Source organism: Mus caroli, chromosome 15 (assembly GCF_900094665.2).
Source record: "Mus caroli chromosome 15, CAROLI_EIJ_v1.1, whole genome shotgun sequence".
NCBI lineage: Eukaryota > Metazoa > Chordata > Mammalia > Rodentia > Muridae > Mus > Mus caroli.
The window spans coordinates 94,891,435-94,912,727 of NC_034584.1; the positions used below are offsets into that span (position 1 = coordinate 94,891,435).

The following is a 21,293-nucleotide window of genomic DNA, read 5'->3' on the forward strand; positions in this document are numbered from 1 at the left end:
CCAGCTGGTTACTTAGTGAAAACTGTCTCAAATACACTAACCAATAGGAAAAACAAACAAAAACAGAACGAGAGAGAAATTTCACCCACAAGTTTGGGAGGAAGATCTGAGGCATTTTTAGTTGTGAAGCTAGAAGAGTAGAGTGAGTTCCAGGGGGAGCTTCCTGTGGAAATTGCTTTCATGACCGATCTGCTCGCAGTTCCTACTTCACACGCTCTGTCTGTGAGAGATGGTACAGCCCAAGCTGCTCCCAGGCGGCTATGTGCTTGGGAATTCATCTCAAGAAGATAGAGATCTCATCAGACACTGTAAAGAATACAGCAGGCCCTGCCTGCATGGAAAAGCTTCCATCTACCTGCCTGTCTCACAGTGCCGCCACCGCCGCCACCTCCTCATACCCTGTGTCCTTGTGTCCCTGTGTCCTTGAGTGGGAACAGCAGAGGGGTTGCCTCATTGATAGACACTCTGAGGTAGCTTGGGTTGTCTTGGGTATTCAGAGCTGAGCGATGACTTCCAGAGTAGAAGAAGAGATGAGGATAGGCTTTTCTAGCCTGGGCTTCTGTTTGGATTGGGCCCAAGCCTTTCTGTTGTAGCAGCTTAGTGTGCAGGTCCTCCCACAGCGGGTGTGCCATGGAGGCCTTGCCCCCTTCCCTCTGTCTCCTGGTGGGCGAGCGAGCACTTCATTCAGCACTCGCCAGCTTCAGTGTTGTAGCCAGAGCTACATTCCTGCCATCCCGGGAGGGAGGTCAGGGCCAGGTTAGGCTGGGGGAGACAGTAGAGGAGCACCAACTGTCTGCGCTATTCTTGTCAGATAAAGAAAGGATTGCAGCTTTGAGAGGCGCCAGGTTCATCTGCAGTGATTTCCTGTTGGGGGCACACACTTCAGTGTGATCCACACCCAGCAAAGTCATCAGCCCCAGTGAGGACTGTGTATTCAGCATGGATGAAAAGTGCGTGTGTGCGTGCGTGTGATTGTGTGTGTGTGTGTGTGTGTAGCACACGGTGAGTGTGCGTATGCATGCCGGGTGCTGCTCAGGGGCCTTTCAGGCCCTGCTGGCTTAAGTTTATTAAACACCTTTATGTGCATGAGTTCACTTTGTCCTCACAGTGACTTTGTGAAGCAGGCATTCAGATTCTCTATGGAGAGCACCCTCCTTGGCCCTCCCTCGAGATGAAAGGCGCCACACATGGCCTAGAGGAAGTGGGTGATAGGGAGGCGCAGGGGGAGTTTGTCAGGGGAAGTGTGCCTGGCAGAATTTGGAAGGATTTAAGCAGGAAAAGGAATTTCAGTGGAAGGACATATGAGGCCAGGCCTCCCTCATCCTGGAACTGGGTGCCTGCTGTCCAAGAAGAGATGGGAGGAGGCTGGTTTCAGGGATACTGCATAGTTCTGTATGGGATGTAGGGAGTACCTGCTCTCCCAATGGAAGACTCCGTCCACCCAGCAGGACCCATTTGGATGGAGTCGATAGTTCATTTGTCCTTTACTGGCATAGACTAGAGCAGTTAGGAACACTGGGCCTATAGAGCTTGCCTGTAAGCTGAATAAGGTGCAGTAGTGCCGGCCAAGGCTGCCTTTCTGTCCCTGGCTCTATAAAAGCTGCTTATTGGGGGCATGTGAAGCATGCCTCTGACTCTGGAAAAGGACCTGGTGGGAGATCTCACATCACTGTTGATACCTGCCCTTCGCTGTCCTATAGCTCTGCTGTGTGCATGCACCAGCTGCCTACAGACCAATTACACCTGTGAGACAGATGGGGCTTGCATGGTTTCCATCTTTAACCTGGATGGTGTGGAGCACCACGTACGTACCTGCATCCCCAAGGTGGAGCTGGTTCCTGCTGGAAAGCCCTTCTACTGCCTGAGTTCAGAGGATCTGCGCAACACACACTGCTGCTATATTGACTTCTGCAACAAGATTGACCTCAGGGTCCCCAGCGGTGAGTGAGTTCTTGTGTTGTTGCCTCACTGTGGAGGAAGGGCATCTTGTCCTTTCGTTCTTGCCTGCTCTTCCCAGCCCTGAGCTCAGGGACAGCTGACGGCAGGTTTAGTTTCTCCCTGAGGTGATGACAGAGGATCAGCCTCCTTTCTAGGCAGGCTTGTTGCTCAGAGGTGAGAAGAGTAGAGCTCCCAGCTACTTGTGGGGTCGAGGCCATCAGCAGCTGAGACATCTGCTCTGGGGACAGGGTGGACATCGTGAAGAAGGCTGAAATTTGACAGGGAGGTGATTTCAGTGGAGCAGTGTCAGACACCGCCTCAGACAGGCCCCCCATTTGTCAGATCTTTCTAGGGAAAGACAGAGAGAGATTGGGCCAAGCTTGCTACTCTGGTGTGCTGTGAGCTTCCAGAGTGGGTTTGGTTCCACAGTTGTAGGGGTGCTTCACCAAGAGAAAGGAAGCATTAGAGAGAATCAAGGCACAGGCTAGTCCAGGGAGACCAGAGGAAACTCACAAGTGAGGGTTGTTCATGGGTGGTCCAGTTACGGGGTGGGTTGGGCCCAGCCGTGTCTTGTTTTCACTGTTTGTTCCATCCTTGCTCATCTTCCCAGGACACCTCAAGGAGCCTGCGCACCCCTCCATGTGGGGCCCTGTGGAGCTGGTCGGCATCATCGCCGGCCCCGTCTTCCTCCTCTTCCTCATCATTATCATCGTCTTCCTGGTCATCAACTATCACCAGCGTGTCTACCATAACCGCCAGAGGCTGGACATGGAGGACCCCTCCTGCGAGATGTGTCTCTCCAAAGACAAGACGCTCCAGGATCTTGTCTACGACCTCTCCACGTCAGGGTCTGGCTCAGGTAGCAGGTTCTCCAGGCACTGTATGTGTTGGCCCTCACCACTGGTTTCCAGCAGGAGGTTGTGTTTATGAGGAAGGCCGGGGCCCTGCTGTGTTGAGTCATTTGGTTTCATAATTCTCATCATCTGGAATCTGACATGTAATAAGATACGATGATGGCCTCACCAAAAACCCTTCATGCCCCGAGATTCCAGAGGTCAGGTGCAAAACTTTCTATTGCTAAAGCCCTGCCTCGCTCCAGTTTTGGAGCTGTGTGTCTGTGAAACTTGAGCTGGCTCCACCTGAGTGGTGGTGTGCTCACTTTAAGGGCCCCTTTTGAGAAACAGGAGTGTGCCGGATTCCTGTGAGGTGCTGACGGCTAACCATTGATCCCTGAGCAGCCACGAGGGGTGTTTGAGGACACGGAGTGAAGCTCAGACTGGGGATTTGGTGAATCATTGACTTTGCCCCACTTCCACAGGCTTTGGGGAGGGTTATCGGAAAGGCGGCTTGGGCTTCCAGCATAGCTTGGTCTCCACTTCCTGTTCTGCAAGGCTTTCTTACATGAGCATTGGGGTCAGCACAGTCTGACAGGACACCACAGCTCAGGGTGGAAAGAACTTAGTAGGTTGCTCACATCTCAGGAAATAGCTCAGCTGACAAAACCAGAAGCATATTAAATTTCTGCGTGTGGTAGAATATGGCCGAAATCATCCATCATCCCAGCAGTAGTACTTGGAAGGCTGAGGCAGGAGAATTGTCTCAAGTTCAAGGCCAGTACAGGCTACCTAGCAAGTATCGGGCCTACCAGGACTACATTGTCAATCCTGTCTCAAAAACTTGTCCGTGATATGTCCCAAAGACTTGCTGCTGTTGTTACTGCTGCTGCTGCTGCTGTTGTTGCTGCTGTTCCTGTTGCTGTTGTTGCTGGTGCTGTTGTTGCTGTTGCTGTTACTGTTGCTGTTGTTGCTGTTGCTGTTACTGTTGCTGTTGCTGCTGTTGTTGCTGCTGTTACTGTTGCTGTTGTTGCTGCTGCTGCTGTTGCTGCTGCTGTTGTTGCTGTTGCTGCTGTTGTTGCTGTTGTTGTTGCTGCAGTTGCTGAACTGAAGATTAATGATCACTTTAGAGCTATTCTGATCTGGAGCATAAAAGAAATAGTCAAAGAGGTCAGTGCTGCCATGTGAGCACAGGTGAGCACACATGAGCACAGGTGAACATACATGTGAGCACAGGTGAGCACACATGTGAGTACACATGAGCACAGGTGAACACACATGTGAGCACAGGTGAGCACAGGTGAGCACACATGAGCACAGGTGAACACACATGTGAGCACAGGTGAGCACACATGTGAGTACACATGAGCACAGGTGAACACACATGTGAGCACAGGTGAACACATATGTGAGCGCATATGTGAGCACAGGTGAGCACACATGTGAGTACACATGAGCACAGGTAAACACACATGTGAACACACAGGTCTCACTGTGTGTGACTCTGTTTCCCCGCCATGGGTTAGACTGTGGTTACACAAGGAAGTTGTACCATCAGTCATGGCCAGATGCCCTCCTGAAACTCGGGGAGTCCTGTGAGCTCTGACATATCCATCATTTTGGCTTTATGAAGCTCGGCATTAGAGTGCACCAACATGAATATATTGCTGCACATTTTTAGAAACCTAGAAAATATCCAACATATGCTTTCCCAACAAAGGTCGGACAGTGGTTGAAAGAGCCTGAGAGAGGTGATGGTCTTACTGTCCTGGGAATTTCCAGATGTTTCAGACCATCTGAGCCTTGGTTGATACTTTGTTTAATGACAGTTTTCTGTGGGTAATTCAGTCCATTTTGGTACAGAGTGCACAGAGCCCCCAAGTGTTGTCTTATTTGTTTAATTATGGGGGCAGGAGGTGAGCAGGTATGTGTAGCTGAGTAGGTGCCCTTAGAGGCCAGAGATGCCAGATCCACTGAAGCTGGACTTTGTGAACCATGTGATGTAGCTGCTGGGAGCTGAGCTTGGATCTTCTGGAAGAGCAGTTGGGCATGCTTGCTTGCTTGTTTGCTTTTTTCACTATGTAACCTTGGCTGTCTTAGAACTTACTATGTAGACTAGATTAGCATGAAACTCATAGAAATCCACCTGCCTGTGCTTTCTGAGCACTGTGATTAACAGCGTGCACCGCCATGCCCGGTCCAGTGTGTGTTCCTAACCACTGACCCATCTCTCTAGTCTAGGCATTGGGTTGTTCAATAATGTTATCTTTAGAGCGTGGAGCTCATATCACATATGTAACTCTGGGCCTTAGTAACAGATGAGTACTGAACATCCCCTAGAAACAGACTGGGAAGGAGCTGGCCTGGCCTGGCTCACATGGGCTGGCATGGTTGTTGGAATGGTGGTACAGCGTGCACACATAGAGGAGTCTTGAAGAACAGGTTGAGGTTGTAAGTGAGGTAAGCAGCAGGGGCGTTCCAGGCCACAGGGCAGGCTTTGAATGCAGAGAGCAGAAAGCTGTGAAGGTTCAGTTTATTTAAAAACTCATAAGGAGACTGGCATGGCGTGTCTGGAGGGGGCGGAGGCAGGCTGGCCAGGTGTCAGAGACTCTGGGGGTCACACTATCTCACAGGTTAGAGTGTGACTGAAAGTTCTTACACAGACAGACGAATGGTCATTTTCCCCTTTGGACAAAGTGTTGGCTGTGGTGTGGAGGATGGGTTCGCTTGCTTGCCAGTGTCTTACTAGAAAGGATGGGGTGAAGCAGGGCTGTGTGTGGTTGCACAGGGCCAAGAGCAGGCTGAGATGAGACTGGAGAACAGGCTTTAGGAGGAGGGCGGAGTGGGACAGGGCATAAGCTTTCAGGGAAGGATGGAATTTCTGTAAAATCCTTGGCGGAGACACACATGCATGTTAAACACACAGTAAATCCAGCAAACCTAGGGTTACTAACAGCTGTTATTTGGTCCAGTGAGAGAATGGAAGTCAGTCATGATAGATAAGGGGATTGGATAGAAAGAGAGATAGACATCAGATGAGTCAAATGAAGCAATGATGAGCCAGCCCTACAAGGCAGTAAACTGAGTCATGAATTAGTGTGGGTAGTCCCGAGTCTACACTGGAGTTTCCTGCTTTCCTCTGCAGAGCTAGGTACCCTGTGTGCTTCCACCATAGGTCTGCTTTGTTGACCACACAGCATCGCCCTCTAGTGGCCAGTGAGCAGGGTGGCCAGAAAGGCAGTGCCCGCCTCAGGAGTCTGCTACATTCTTCCTGTTACACCAGAATAAAGCAGACATCAGTGAGTTGGTAAATCTAGTCAAAGATTTACATGCAGGTCTTTGATCCGTATAGCCTGGAGGGGAACTCCTGGCTAAGGGCAGCTAGCATGTGTTTTTCTGTGCTGACTTGTGCTTAGCCTGCTGATAAACCACCTAGCATGGCTCCTGCCTTGCTATAGCGTCCTGTGGCTATTGGGTCAGGGAGAGTGGAGAGACACCTGGTGGAGGGCCTTTCTGGGGTGTATATTGTATGGCAGGCCCAGAGTTTGACAAAATTGCAGTGTCAGATTTTTCTCTATTCTTTGGCCTACAGGGTTACCCCTTTTTGTCCAGCGCACAGTGGCCCGAACCATTGTTTTACAAGAGATTATCGGCAAGGGCAGGTTCGGGGAAGTATGGCGTGGTCGATGGAGGGGTGGTGACGTGGCTGTGAAAATCTTCTCTTCTCGTGAAGAACGGTCTTGGTTCCGGGAAGCAGAGATCTACCAGACCGTCATGCTGCGACATGAAAACATCCTTGGCTTTATTGCTGCTGACAATAAAGGTACAGTGTCCCAAAGTCAGTGCCCACTTGGGGGCGCTAGAGAGGCCTGGCTGCTCTGCTCTGCTGCACACAGCAGGTCTGAATAAGACCATAGTTCTAAACCCACTTTAAATGTGGAGCATTTTATGCCAAGACGCTCACACAGAACCTGGGTTATTGCGCAGCTAAGAAGGCCTCCCATGCCCCACAGGCTCTTCTTCCTCTATCCCTTGATTTGCTCTCCGATCTGCACCCAGCATGGCCCCCATTGGGACTCCCATGTGTTTGTTTTGAAAACTGCTACAATAGGAATCACGTTCTCACCAACCTGGGCAGGTGGCAGAGACACATACACGTTCTACAACACAACACAACACAAGCGTTACACACACTGTTGTAGGGAAGCCATCATAAGCAGACACTGGCCTTTCAGTGTCACCTCATAGCTGTGAGACTGGTTTCGGTCTGTTTTATACCTAGAGCCCCAGAGCTTCTGCTGCTGGTCCTCCCCCTCCTCTATCCCCTCTCCTTCCCCTCTCTATCCCCTCTCTTCCCTCCTCTATCCCCTCTCCTCCCCCCATCTATCCCCTCTCCTCCCTCCTCTATCTCCTCTCCAACCCCCTCTATCCCCTCTCCTCCCCCCTCTATTCCCCTCTCCTCCCCTTCTCTATCTCCTCTATCCCCTCCTCTATCCCCTCTCCTCCCCCCTTTATCCCCTCTCCTCTCCCCCTCTATCCCCTCTCTTCTCTATCCCCTTCCCCCCCTCCAACCTCGTTTTTTCTCCTTTGTCATAAGGCAGACTAGACATATAGGACAGCCTAGCTACAAATGTACAGTCTCTCTGTCTTAGCCTTTTAATTACATGGGAGAAGCAGGGGAGGGATAGGCAGAGACAAGGTTATGCTGGATTTTTGTGCGTTCCCATGCCTGTGTGTGTGTGTGTGTGTGTGTGTGTGTGTGTGTGGTGACACATATCTATGTTGTGTGACCTGTAATTCTAGTTCCAGGGGATATCATGCCCTCTTTTGGCATCTGCTGGTACTTGCATGAATGTACACATAGCCCTACAAAGACACACCATTCACACACCTGGCATCTGGTACCCCTGGAACACAGCAATGATGAGGGCACTGCATTGTGTTTTAGAAGTGTCTGGCAGTTGTGACACATGTCCCTCTGCAGCACAATGACACAGATGGATGGAGAATGCCAGCTGAGCATATTCCTCAGAGTGCTGCGGGGCTGCAGGTCCCTGGCTGCCCAACAGCTGAAGAGCCCTGGGTGTTAGTGCAGGGGAAGAAGAGATGGTCTCAGCCTTCTGATGAGCTGCTGCTATCCCAGACATCTTAGAGTCATTAAAAGGCTCCAAGTGTCCTATGGCAGGTCATGGCCTCCTCAGAAAGGAGTTACTGGTTAGAATATGGCCCTCTTTGGGGTCAGAGCTGACAAGTTCAGACATTTCTAGCAGCCAGCCTTTATTGATTCTGGAAGCTTGTATGAGTTGGGATCTGGCTGGTTGAGCCCGAGTTAGGGCCAGGGAAGGAGGGGAGTCATACCCCTTTGTTCTTGCCTTGTTACCATGATATATCCAGTGTGAGGCCCTGGGATTAGCACCAGCCTAGAATTTGGGAGCTTTCAGCCCAGTTTCTAATCTTCCTAGCGACAGCAGCAAGCATAGCCAGATTGATGAGTGTTGCTTTCTCCTCTCCCTGTCCTCCGTCCTGCCACCCCAAAGTGAAAGAGAGATCAGCAAGCTTCCTGCCTTCCACTGCTTTCCCGAAGGGCAAGATGGCCTTTGTGGGAGTGCTCAGAAGTAGACGGCTCACACACAGTAGAGCATTCCTGGCTCTGTAATAGGGATGCACAAATGGGATCCTTCTGCTCTCATCATGGCCCTTGGCCTGAGAATGGCCACCAACTGGAAGGAGACATTTCCAGTGAGACAGGTGCTGCACTGGGTCATGATCGAGGGAGGAGTGCAGGCAAGGTGGGTGGAGCACTGAGAGCCTCCTGTCAGAGCGAGGGAGCAAGCCACTAATCTGACCAATAGTAACAAACTGAACCTGCACATTCCAGACTTGGCGGTAAAGTGGCTGCTGAGCATCATCCTCACTGACTGGGCCACTTGCTTGTTGCTCTAATAAGACCCCACAGCCAAGTGGCGCACGCCTTTAATCCCAGCACAGAGGAGGCAGAGGCAGGCGGATCTCTGAGTTCAAGGCCAGCCTGGTCTACAGAGCTACACAGAGAAACCCTGTCTCAAAAACAAACAAAAAACAAAAACAGGGCTGAAGAGATGGCTCAGTGGTTAAGAACACTGACTTCTCTTCTAGAGGTCCTGAGTTCAGTTCCCAGCAACTCCATGGTGGCTCACAACCACCTGTAATAGGATCTAATGCCCTCTTCTGGCATATAGGTGTGCATGCAGTTAGAGCATTCATACATAAAATAAATAAAACTTAAAAAACAAAATAACACAAATAATGGCAATAACACATAACACTACTACTACTAATAATAATAATAATAAAGACGCCATGGCCTGAGTGACTTCCAGAGCGGTTTGCTCTGTGCTCGCGGTCCAGATGGTCACAGCCTGTGACGCTGAAACAGGGCCAGGAGCTGAGAGCTCATATCTTGAGCTACAAGCAGAAGGATGGCTTGTGACCTCTGAAACCCCAAAGAGTGCCCCAGTGACATACTTTGTTTAGCAAGACCCTACCTCCTAGACTTTCCAAAGAGCCACCCACTGAGGGTCAGGCAGTCCAAAGGCCAAGACAGTTGTGGGGGAGCATCTCGTGCAAACCGCCACACACACCTGGGTAAGGGAGTCAGCCTGAGAGAGAGGTGCTCTCTGGCCTCCCTGGAGGCTGCCAGAGGTGAAAATTCAGGTCTGCGTGGACCTGGCACTGCGTGTATCACCTATCTCCTTCCTTATTGCATAGTGTTCCTTCTATGTGACCCTTGTCTGTGTTCTCTGCAGATAATGGCACCTGGACCCAGCTGTGGCTTGTCTCTGACTATCACGAGCATGGCTCACTGTTTGATTATCTTAACCGCTACACAGTGACCATTGAGGGAATGATTAAGCTAGCCCTGTCTGCAGCCAGTGGTTTGGCACACCTGCATATGGAGATTGTGGGCACTCAAGGTGAGTATCAAACTCAGCCAGGGAGCAGGAAGCTTGAGACAAAAGGCCTGTCCATCCCCATGTCCTCCTCACTGAGGCAGTTGGGGACAAATGCTGGGAATGGTAGTTTCGTGTGAGGAACAGAGCCCCTAACTGGGTTGGTTTCCTCATTGGCTGTCATTAGCCCTCCCCTAGGAAGAGCCATAAGATGAAGGATTGGCAGCTGTTAATGCATGGCACAGGTGTTTGCTAAGGAACAGCATGAAGGAATGAAACTAAGAAGTGAGGCCAGCACACCAGGAGCGGGAGTGCAACAATCTCATGCCAAGGTTGGGCACTGCCTTGCACAGCTCACGATGGCAAGATGCGGTGCCCATCTGTCCGCATCCTGGATGAGGAAACAGGCTTTGCACTCGGTTGTACTGTTGCCTCCAGACCCTGATGTGATTGTTGGTGCTTGGTTGACCTGGGCAGCAGCTCTTACCAGCATGGCTGTCGGGCTAATGTCAGTTCCATGTGCTCTTTTGCCCATCCGGCTCATCTGGGCTCACCTCGACTGGTGAATGATGGAGATGTTCTAATGTGAGTTAGTAGCCATGCCATTGAGAGGCCTTTAGTTCTGGGAGTGCTTCTGTCCTCTGCACATTCCCATAAAGTACCGCTACTCTAGTTGTTCAGAGAGAAGACAAGAGATGCTCATGGGGTCACTGGCTTGAGGGATGCAGAGCCGGGGCTCAGCCCAGAATCCTCTCAGAGTCCACACATTTCCTATGCACACATCTTCCTTGAACATGCCCGGTTTGTGTCTGCCAGGGAAGCCTGGAATTGCTCATCGAGACTTGAAGTCAAAGAACATCCTGGTGAAGAAGAATGGCATGTGTGCCATTGCAGACCTGGGCCTGGCTGTCCGTCATGATGCGGTCACTGACACCATAGACATTGCTCCAAATCAGAGGGTGGGGACCAAACGGTAAGAAGTCCCTCGGCCCCAGCCCAGGATTGCCACCTTGCCTGGATGTCCCATGTGTGGGTCATGAGTGCACACAGGAGGAAATGGATAAGCACAGAGGAGCATCTCCTTGTCCTTGATGGCCAGTGTTATTCTGTTCCCCATACTGGGACACTTGACAGCAGTGTCCACCAAGCTCTGGCTCCATAGAAGTGTGGCCCTGGGGCTGGTGAGATGGCTCAGTGGGTAAGAGCACCCGACTGCTCTTCCGAAGGTCCAGAGTTCAAATCCCAGCAACCACATGGTGGCTCACAACCATCCACAACGAGATCTGGCGCCCTCTTCTGGAGTGTCTGAAGACAGCTACAGTGTACTTATATATAATAAATAAATAAATCTTTAAAAAAAAAAAAAAGAAGTGTGGCCCTGGAGGCAGGCAGTGAAGAAAGAATTCAGAGTAAAAGACCTGGCTTGAGCCGGGCAGTGGTGGCACATGCCTTTAATCCCAGCACTCGGGAGGCAGAGGCAGGTGGATTTCTGAGTTCGAGGCCAGCCTGGCCTACAGAGCAAGTTCTAGAACAGCCAAGGCTACATAGAGAAACTCTTGCTCAAAAAATGAAAAAGATTTGGAAGGAGGGTTGGGAAGGGTGGGGTCCGGGGAAATGCTGCAGTATAGAGGGAAGCTTGCAGAGTGAGCCCTCTGGAAGCAGACAGAGCGTGTATTCTGTTGGAGTTTACAGACCAGGTTTGCCATCCTAGAGCAGAGCTAATGTAGGCTAAAACTGGGGTACCTGGGAGGGCGAGGCCTGTTCTCCACACCACTGAGAAGTGAAGGAACTATATAGCTGACATGATAGGATGGAGGAAAGTGGAGGAGAGGGTCTGTGAGTTGGATGTACGTGAACTAATTATAATTACGCTGCTGCATTTTGTCCTTTTGACCTGAGATTGCATCTACCCAGGCTCCAGAGTATAGGCGGGGCATCTTACATCACATAATTACACACGATTACTGCTCAGTCACTATGTGTGATTTCAGTCACCTCTAGAGTTATTTTCACCTGTCTGAAGTCAGGTTAAGATTACAAAAGAAATTGAATGAAATTAAGCTCATCTCATCACTGTGCCCCCCTCAGTAAAGCGAAGGCTCCAGCAGCATCCCACTGGCCCCGTCTGTGTGGTCCCATAACAGCTTGTACCAGGAAGGAGTCGTCAGTGCTGAACCATGTAGACTTGAATCCAGGCTTGCTTCTGCTCCTCAGAGAGCTGCATTAGAGCAGCCGTCTGCATACCCAGACCTTGGCCTCAGCGCTCTGATGAGAACGTCCTCGTGTTGTCTGCATGACTCTGTCTTGCGTTGCAGATACATGGCTCCTGAAGTCCTCGACGAGACGATCAACATGAAGCACTTTGACTCCTTCAAGTGTGCCGACATCTACGCCCTCGGGCTTGTCTACTGGGAGATTGCACGGAGATGCAATTCTGGAGGTACCTTCTCCTCCCACTCTGGCTTCCAGCATTATGGGTTACCCCGTGGTGCTAGTGCCCCTTCTCCACAGCCGGTGCGATGCTTGGTGCCCGAGTCTGGAGGCAACTGTGCTGCGCTGAGAGGCCAGCTTGGCATTGTTTGTTTGCTCGGGGCTGGGGATGCACTGGGCTTTGTCCATGCTAGGCAAGATTCCTGCATACCTGAGCCTGGGGACCACGTGCTGAGCAGTGATATTAGTTGTGATGACCAATCTGGGGGGGTCTCTACACCCTCTGTCTTCTCTCCTCTTTTTTCTCCACCCCTTCCTCCTTCCCTGCCTCTCTGCTCTCACACACTGTATTATTAACTCGCAGTGAAGACAATTCCCAGGATGCACACAGGTCGGGACCTTGTGAGTCAGAGGCAGGTTGTTCTGACCTGCTCTCACGCGCTCCTAGCCGCATCTCTGGGAGCCCTGCTGTTTCCTCCTAGTACTAAGAGTAGAACTTTCTTGGTTGGCAAGAGTGCTTAGGACTTTCTTAAAATGTTTTTTCTCATAATTAAAAAACAGATCCTGACAGTTTTGGTAGCTTGTTCATGCAAGAGCCTGGTAAGGGGGCAACAGCAGGGTTAGCAGGAGACAGTTTCATTGGTTGGTTGGTTGGTTGGTTTGGTTTGGTTTGGTTTTTGTTTTTTTGTGTGTGTGTGTGTGTCAGGGTTTTTATTTGTAATGGCCCTGGCTGTCCTGGAACTCACTCTAGATCAAGCTGGCCTATGCTCCCAAATGCTGGGTAAAGGTGTGCACTGCCACTACCCAGCTATGTTATTTTATAATGACCTCCAAATAGTCTCCCATGCAGTGATGAGAGAGGTCCAGAGCCTGTCCAGCCTTTGGCCTTTCCTCTCTGGTCCTGCCCTTTTCTGTCTATGATATTAGACCCAAGTAATGGAGGAGATGCTTGTGTGTGACTAAGTAAAGATGACTGGAAATTCTAGAGCTGGATGCAGCCTGGTAGTACTGCTAGAATTCATATAGTAGGTATATATTAGTATATGCAGTATAAGCACCAGCATCCCTCTTTCTACAGAGAAAATTACCAAGGATCTTTGTAAAATGAATTATTTTTAATATAAATGTAAACAGTAAGTTAATGTGGCAACTGTAGCTCTTGGCCTCCCAGTAACCACACAGAGAAGCCAAGCTTGATGTCAAGGTTCTCGTCAATACCGAGCAGTTAAATGATCTATGTTAGCCCCATGCTAACCTGGCCGCCTCCCCCGCCCCCTGCAGTACTTCCAATTTAACATACTGTTCTAGCTCTCTCTGCTTCAGATGTTTCTTCTCATGGTGTCTTTTCTGGTCCTCTACTTGTGACCCCAGTCTGAATCTCCCTGTGTCTGTTTGTCTCTCTGTCTCTGTCTCTGTCTGTCTCTCTCTCTCTGTCTCCTTCTCTCCCCTCCCCCTGGCTGGCGGATGTTCCACCCTACTCTCTCTTCTGCCTAGGCATTAGGTGGTCAGCATTCATTGACAAGGCAGAGAATAAATGGTAAGCATTATTTACACAAACCTGAGATGGGAGATTCTAGACATAAGCATTACAATGCTTGCTGTGTCCAGATTGAAACAAGAAATGAGGGCAGAGAAATCAGCATTTGAATAACAAACACAAGGATAATCTTTACACAGTGCACAGTAACATTATGTCTACAGGTCTTTTTAAAAACTGTGTGTGTGATGTATGTGCATATGTGTATACGTGTGGAGGCCAAAAGTTCACCTCATGTTTTTGAGACAGGGTGTCCCAATTGACCCATGAGTTAGACTGGATGGCTGAGGTGCTCTCATACTGGGCTTCAGATGAACTCAGTCCCTCATGCTTAGACAGCGGGCACTACACCCACTGAGCTGTCTCCTCAGCCGTGCCAGACAACACTTCAACTGTGAATAAGTGTGTGTGTTCTTTCTCATGACATCCAGAAAACTAGGGCTAAATGTGTAATGCATGATTGTAGCATGTCTTCACCCCGGCTGCATGTGCTCACTTTGCATCTTCACTGCAAATCTGTAAAGGCAGATACTCATATTGTCCTCATTTTGTAGATGAAGAAAATGATAGAAAGGTTAAGTAATTTGTGCAAGGTCATGGAGCTGAGACTCTACAGGCCAAGGCATGAGCTTCAGCTACTATTGCCAAGTCAGATAATCTTATCTCACAGTGCGGGAAAGATGGCTCAGCAGTACAGCGCAGCATGGCAGTGGACCCTGTTAGTGCAGTGCTGCAGTGGATCCCATTAGTGCTGTGCAGCAGTGGATTTCGGCTTCTCTTTTTGGATGGGGGTAAAATGAGAAGCTCCCACTCTGCCCCAGACTGACCTAGACTCTCAGTCCTCCTGTCTCAGCTTCTAAGGCCCAGGGCTAAGGTTGATCCCATTATGTTCAGCTTCGGGTTTCTTGACTTTTTACTATGAGTTTGTTTACGTATAAATCAAAAGGATAAGAATTAAGAATACTCCAGTTAGTTTTACAGTGAATCCTAGGATGCTGAAGCAAGAGTGTTACAAGCAGAAGGCCCCAGGGAACTTAGTGAGACCAGCAGGAGGCAGAGGCTGCTGGGAGAGAGAGCACTTGCCTGCGACCTGGGTGCCGTGGTACAGTACCCAGGAGGCTGAGACAGGAGGATTGAAAGCTTGAGGCCAATTGGGTAGTGATAACAAGACCCTATGTCAAAAACAAAAGGACACCGCAATCCTGTGTAGGACTGTAGTAGAGAGCTTGCCAGGGTGAGCACACACACAAATTCAAGTCAGAGTCCAGATGCCACCATCAGTGGCACACCCCAGGTCTCTCCTGATGCCACCATCAGTGGCACACCCCAGGTCTCCCCAGTCCTAAATTTCCCTGTGCTTTTCCTCTTCCCTTGCTCTACTGGAGAACCCAGTCAAATGTCCCATAGTTTCCTGGACTGCATTCCACAGATTGTGGGGTCCGCATGCCCCCTGCGCCTGACATTTCCTGTGAATTATTAGTATGTGAACCTTCAGTTCAGAGTCACATCTGGGTTACAGATTCTTTTTTTTGTTCATTTGGTGTACAAATGTCTCATGGCTTCAGTCTTTGGGGCTTCTAATACAAAGTGCAGAAGAGCAGTCTTTTCCCTTCATGGTGCGGACACCGAGGGTGACTGTTTACACACCGAGGGTGACTAGAGGCTCAAACTCAAATGCCAGCATTTCTGCAGGGTCACTTTCCTTCAGTGAGTTGGCTGCTTTTGTTCTTGTGGAGAAAGACCTGGCCACAGGGTATGTTGGCCTACTCACCTCAGAGAGTTCAAGGTCAGCCTAAACTGCATAATGAGACCCCGCCTTAAGCCAAAAAGGGTTAAGATAATAAAGAAAAGTTTTACCTACATATCTGTTTGTTTGCCAGTGTATGCTTAGAATAGGACATAGAGGAGCCACCTGCTTCCCTCTGGTACTCAGGGTTTCAGAGTAACAGCTCCCTCTCAGCACACAGCAAACGGATGGCGCTTTCTTCTCCTAACATTGTTTATGAACCAATGAGTTCCCGCTCAGCAGGGTGGTGCATGCTGGAGGCAGGAGGACCCAAGTGCAAGTCTAGACTGGCCTACTTAGGGAGTCCCAGGACAGCCAGGGCTATGTAGAGAGAGCCTGTCTCAAAATAAAATAATAAAAGAAAATAGAAAAAAATGTTCCTTTCCAATTCCTTAGTCCTATTTAGATTTTACTAGCTCTGGGCAGCTTTTGGGGTCTGATAGGTCCTAAGCTTAAAGACTTTTGGGGCCCATAGTTGTCAAGTTTTGTTTTTGCTTTGTTTCTATTTGAGATGGGCTTATGAGATTCTCTTGAACCCAGTCTTCCTACCCCAGCCTCCCATATACCAGAACCACATGCCCAGGCTGTTGTGCTTGCCAGGCACCTGTGCAGTCCTTACACGGCACTGTGCCCGGGAGCAGTGCCTTCTCCAAAGATCCCAGGTTTGTGTCTGTGAAAAATGGTTACACAGCGTGGCTGCCCTTTCTCCTCCTGCCGCTGACAGGTGGCTTCTCCTCTCCTAGGAGTCCATGAAGACTATCAACTGCCGTATTACGACTTAGTGCCCTCCGACCCTTCCATTGAGGAGATGCGAAAGGTTGTATGTGACCAGAAGCTACGGCCCAATGTCCCCAACTGGTGGCAGAGTTATGAGGTAGGAGCTCGCTTGATATCTGTGGCTTCTTCATCTGCCAAGTTTCTCTGCTAAAAATCAGACATTTTTTAAATGAGCCAACTCCCAGGTTTGACTTTGAATATACCCTTTATCTGTAAATCCAAAATGTAAAACTTTTTTATCATTTTCATAGTGCTGCAGCTAGGTCAGTATACGCAACAGGCACATTGAAAATAGTATGCACGGTCACTTTCAGGCTACAAGTGAAGGGAGGCGGGCCGCGAGCGTGCATGCGTGCGTGTCCTGTTCACAGCGGTCCTGGCCCCTGCTCTGTAGATGTCTGTGAGGATAGAGCACCCAGAGTCACAGCACCTCCTATCCAGGCATTTCAGGCACAAGGTACCCACTCTGTGCTGCTACACCGAGGCCTCCAACTGTGGTCACTTTTCTGGCTATTGTGTAGATTAACCCTTTGGAGGTGGCAGCCTAGAAGAAGGGGATCCTTGCCATTGGGAGGTAGTCAAGGCAGGACAGAAAAGAATAAGTAGAGCTGGGGAAACCTGTCAGTGGCCTTGGCCTTGGGCAAGCCTGGCATCTTATCTTCAGGGTGGCTTTAACAGACCTGTCAAACTAGAGAAGTAGCCTTGAAGCTACCAGCTAGGGAGATGCAGCCATGGCATTCAGACCAGGTGTCCCAGAAAGAGGCAGGCCTGAGTGAGACAGAGGCCTTTGTAGAAACTACAGATAGAGGGGTGGGGAAGGAAGAGTGTGTGGGGGAGGGGTATAGGGAGAAGAGTAGGGGGAAGAGTATGGAGGGGCTGGAGTTAAGAGGGAGAGCACATGGGGTGGGAGGTATTGGAAGGAGAAGAGTGTTACCATGGTCCTGACTGACTTACGGCTCTGGAGTCCTGCAGAGTAGAGTCTCCCCAGCAGGGGCACAGGCTTCCGTTCACAACACTGTTTTATTTCTGCAGCTTCATTGTAACAGACAGACATAACATTTGCTGCTGACTTTACGTCTAGGTTAGGCTGTGGGAACTACCACAGTCAAGCCACTCGACACATCTTTGTTGATATATGCACTTGCCTTACGACTGTGCTGAGAGCATCTCAGGTCAACTCTGGTCAGATGTCAGCCCTGCTGATTCTGAAAACCATTCAGTGTTAGGTCGTCCTCTTCCAGCATCCTTGCCTCCACCTCTACCTTTAAAGATCCTGGCCACTAGGGGGCGTTTCTGCACCTAGGAACCCGATTGAGGGCTCCTCAGTGCCTACCAGTTGCTTGTGGTTGCATAAGAGAGCAGTATTTTCCAAAATGCTTGGGCACCTTGGATTTAGCTGAGGGCGAGATGGAAAGAGCCAGCCTTCCCTGCTGTCCGTTCTCCCCTTGTACCTCTGCCCCTTAAGGAAGGGAAGGCCTAGGAAAAAAGCCTCAAAGCATCACGGGGTGGATCTGACCTGACGAATAGGCAGGCAGCAGAGGTGAGCCAGTGCCAGCGGCCAAGGCTTCTGTGGGTCTCTCACTGCGGGTCTCTCACTCTGGGTCTCTCACAGGCCTTGCGAGTGATGGGGAAGATGATGCGGGAGTGCTGGTACGCCAATGGTGCTGCCCGGCTGACAGCTCTGCGCATCAAGAAGACTCTGTCCCAGCTAAGCGTGCACGAAGATGTGAAGATTTAAGCTGCTCCTCTGCCTACACAAAGAACCTGGGCAGTGAGGATGACTGCAGCCACCGTGCAAGCGGCGTGGAGGCCTACCTCTTGTTTCTGCCCGGCCCTCTGGCCAGAGCCCTGGCCTGCAAGAGGGACAGAGCCTGGGAGACACGCACTCCCGTTGGGTTTGAGACAGACACTTTTTATATTTACCTCCTGATGGCATGGAGACTCTGAGCAAATCATGTAGACAACTCAATGCCACAACTCAAACTGCTTGCAGTGGGAAGTACAGAGAGCCCAGTGCATCTGGCGTGTTGCCAGGAGCTATGAAGGGTGCTGGGCTCGCCCAGGAGCAGCCCCCATACCTTGTGGTCCACTGGGCTGCAGGTTTTCCTCCAGGGACCAGTCAACTGGCACCAAGATATTGAGAGGAACCGGAAGTGTCCTCCCTCCTTCCCGTAGGCAGTCCTGAACCACGCCATCCCTTCTCATGGACATCCGGAGGGACTGCCCCTAGAGACACAACCTGCTGCCTGTCTGTCCAGCCAAGTGCGCATGTGCCGAGGTGTGTCCCACGTTGTGCCTGGTCTGTGCCACGCCCGTGTGTGTGTGTGTGTGTGTGTGTGTGTGTGTGTGTGTACACTTACCTGCTTGAGCTTTCTGTGCATGTGTAGGCCAGGCTGTGGTGGCCATACTGTCTCTTGAGTGCTGCTGCTTCTCAGTGAGCAGCATGTAGTTAACCTGGTGCCCTCCTGTGTCTCCTGTCCCCAGACCCCGTCAGTCAGGGAGGTCCTGTCTTCTCAGCAGGCTGCTTGCCCGCCCTGTGTCACAGGCCCTCCTCTTCCATTTCAGACCAGAACCAAAGCTGGCCCACTTGTCCATGGTAGGAGAGGCTTTTGGGTCAAAATGAGGGGGACTTGATGAGCAGAGAGAGAATGTAGGTGGAAGTCTTGGGTGCTGTGTTTCAGCATCAGCCATGGGAAATGAGCCAGCCCAAGGGCATCTTCCTTGACAGCTGTGAGGAAGGGCCGAGGAATCCGAAGCCAGAGCTTGGGACTCAGATTGGAATGTAACATCTGTTTATGTCCCACCCCAGATTCTGCAAACTGCAGTGTATATTTTTGGTGGTGGTGGCGGTGGTGGGTTTGGGGTGGGGAGGGATGGGTTGCAGGGCGTGGGGAGGGAGGCTGGGGTGGGAGGGAGGCGTCTGCATGGGCTTCTTGTACTGGATTCTCTGATCAGGGTAGAGAAGAAGAGGCTTGCATCCACTTCAGGGTCCCTACTGAGGAGAGCGAGCGGTCCGAGCTGAATATGGTGTTTAACCTAAGTGTAGTATTTAATGAATTCTAGAAGCCTGGCTGTGGGTGGTGATTTGGTCAGCATATCTTAGGTATATAATAACTTTGAAGCCATAACTTTTTAACTGGAGTGGTTTATTTTAATTCATTTTATTTTATTTTATTTTGGGGGGAGGGTCAGGATTTTAACTTTAATATTGTTAAGTTTTGTAAAAGGAGAACCATCTCTGTGACAATTACCTCTTAGTCTGTTTGTTTTTAAAGAAATCCCTAAAACAAACAAAACACAAAAATTCTCCAGACTCAAACGCACATAGTTCAGTCACTGGAAACGCTTGTCTTTGCACCTGAGCCTGATCCCGCTGAGCAGTGAGGGCTGGTTTTCCCCATGGGGGCTTGCTGTCTCCTACTCCCTGCACCCTCGACCCCATCCCGTGAGCACCTCAGCCCTCTGCACATTGCCAGGTTGGTTGGACCCTTTCCAGATACTTGCTCAGCAAATGTGGGCTGCGAGCCTGCTGAGCGCTGGCCCGGGAGGATCTCCTCAGGGTGGGGCAGGCTTGGGCGCCGCTCCACTCCTCTAGCATTGGAGGGAATGGAATCATGTGAATGGGCGAGCACCTGCTGTGGAGACCAGAAGTGCTCGTGGCTGGTCCTGAGAGCCTTGATGAGCTAGGATCACTGTTCTTAAAGACCACTGAGGAACTGGAAGGAGGACCTATATCCCCTTGGGAAGAGAAGCCCCTGGCAAGCAGTGGGTCCTGGAGACTGGGTTCATTGTGAGCCTTTCCTGCCAGGGGAGGCATGAGTCTATGCAGGGAAACTGTCTCCTCCAGTTTCTCCTGCCTTGGTCTCCCCATATTCTTAGCCTTTCTATTTATTTCCTGGTGTATAACTTCTTTCCTTGCTTTAAAGGGATCTTCCTTTAATTCCTTGGGCCAATTTACTGGCCATTGAACAGTGTCCCTTGAGTCCCAACTGTGTCTCTGGGGAACCTCCTTACCCACCCCTGCTGACCTCCCACCTCCCACCCTGCAGCTGAGTATCCGTGATTACAGGCGATTGAACTGTAGAGTCCTCTCTGCCTCTGTACCTGCCAGCAGCAGCCTCACAGTGACCCCCCCCATGCCACTGGACAACTCCCAGGAGACCTCTGCGCTCCGTGCAGCTCAGCTCAGCCGCCTCTCAGGAAGCCTGGAGCAGGTCTGGGGGACCCCACCACCACCACCCCATCGCTCTTTACATTAAGCTGAGAGTTGGGAGAAACTGAAGCTGTGGTTTGGCTCCCCGAGGCCACCCTGATCCACAGGGCTACCCGCACCTCTGGATTCTGGATTCACAGACCAAGTCTAAAGCCCGTTCCTAAGTTGCCGTCAAGGTCCCTGAACGGTACTCTCGGTACTTCTGTTTGTTTTTTGTACAATTTATTAGAAAGGACTGTAAAATAGCCACTTAGACACTTTACCTCTCCAGTATGCAAATGTAAATATATTGTAATATAGGAAATTTTTGTTTTAATATAAGAACGAGCCTGTCCAGTTTCTGCTGTACATTATTAAAGTTTTATTCACAGAACTGCTCTGATCCCGTCTGCCTTCCATATGTAATGACTGCCTGGGGCTTGGCCGGAGTGGGGCCTGGATCCCCTGTGTGCTGCACTTGAGCAGAACATGTTCTCTGCTGACCTGGACAATTAGGTCTTCTGGGACTGGCTTTGTGTGGTCTTTTAGCATTTTGGTCTGTTTTTTAAAAAAAGAATTTTGATTCTGGGTAGTCATGGGCCACTCACTGTCCACGACAACGGAAGAGACTCCAGTTTTGCTTCCCTCACCTCGACTGAAGTGTGATCCTTGAGCTGTGGGGTGCTTAGGAGACTGAGGCGAGTCTGCATGCTTTAGCTGGAATTTTCAGAGCATACATAGTTACTGACCTAGTTGGTGGCTGGGCCTGGGAGAGCGGAGCCTAAAACTGAGGTGGACTGAAGTCTCACACAATAGCCAACCTTATTGAGAACATCAGACAGTTTATACTCTGGGAGTTAAGAGACATCAC

The 21,293-nt window shown here is 50.4% G+C and overlaps 1 protein-coding gene across 1 annotated transcript in view; it reads left to right on the forward strand.

The window, feature by feature from the left end:
* Positions 1-20,818, forward strand: part of Acvr1b (activin A receptor type 1B) — a 39,031-nt gene extending 18,213 nt beyond the window's left edge. Inside the window, exons 2-9 of the mRNA XM_021183435.2 lie at positions 1,701-1,940; positions 2,549-2,797; positions 6,364-6,594; positions 9,557-9,724; positions 10,517-10,673; positions 12,016-12,140; positions 16,197-16,327; positions 17,843-20,818. Coding sequence (XP_021039094.1) covers positions 1,701-1,940; positions 2,549-2,797; positions 6,364-6,594; positions 9,557-9,724; positions 10,517-10,673; positions 12,016-12,140; positions 16,197-16,327; positions 17,843-17,968 — 1,427 coding nt within the window. The 3' untranslated portion in view covers positions 17,969-20,818. The remainder of the gene's footprint in view (positions 1-1,700; positions 1,941-2,548; positions 2,798-6,363; positions 6,595-9,556; positions 9,725-10,516; positions 10,674-12,015; positions 12,141-16,196; positions 16,328-17,842) is intronic.
* The last annotated feature ends 475 nt before the right edge of the window (positions 20,819-21,293 follow it).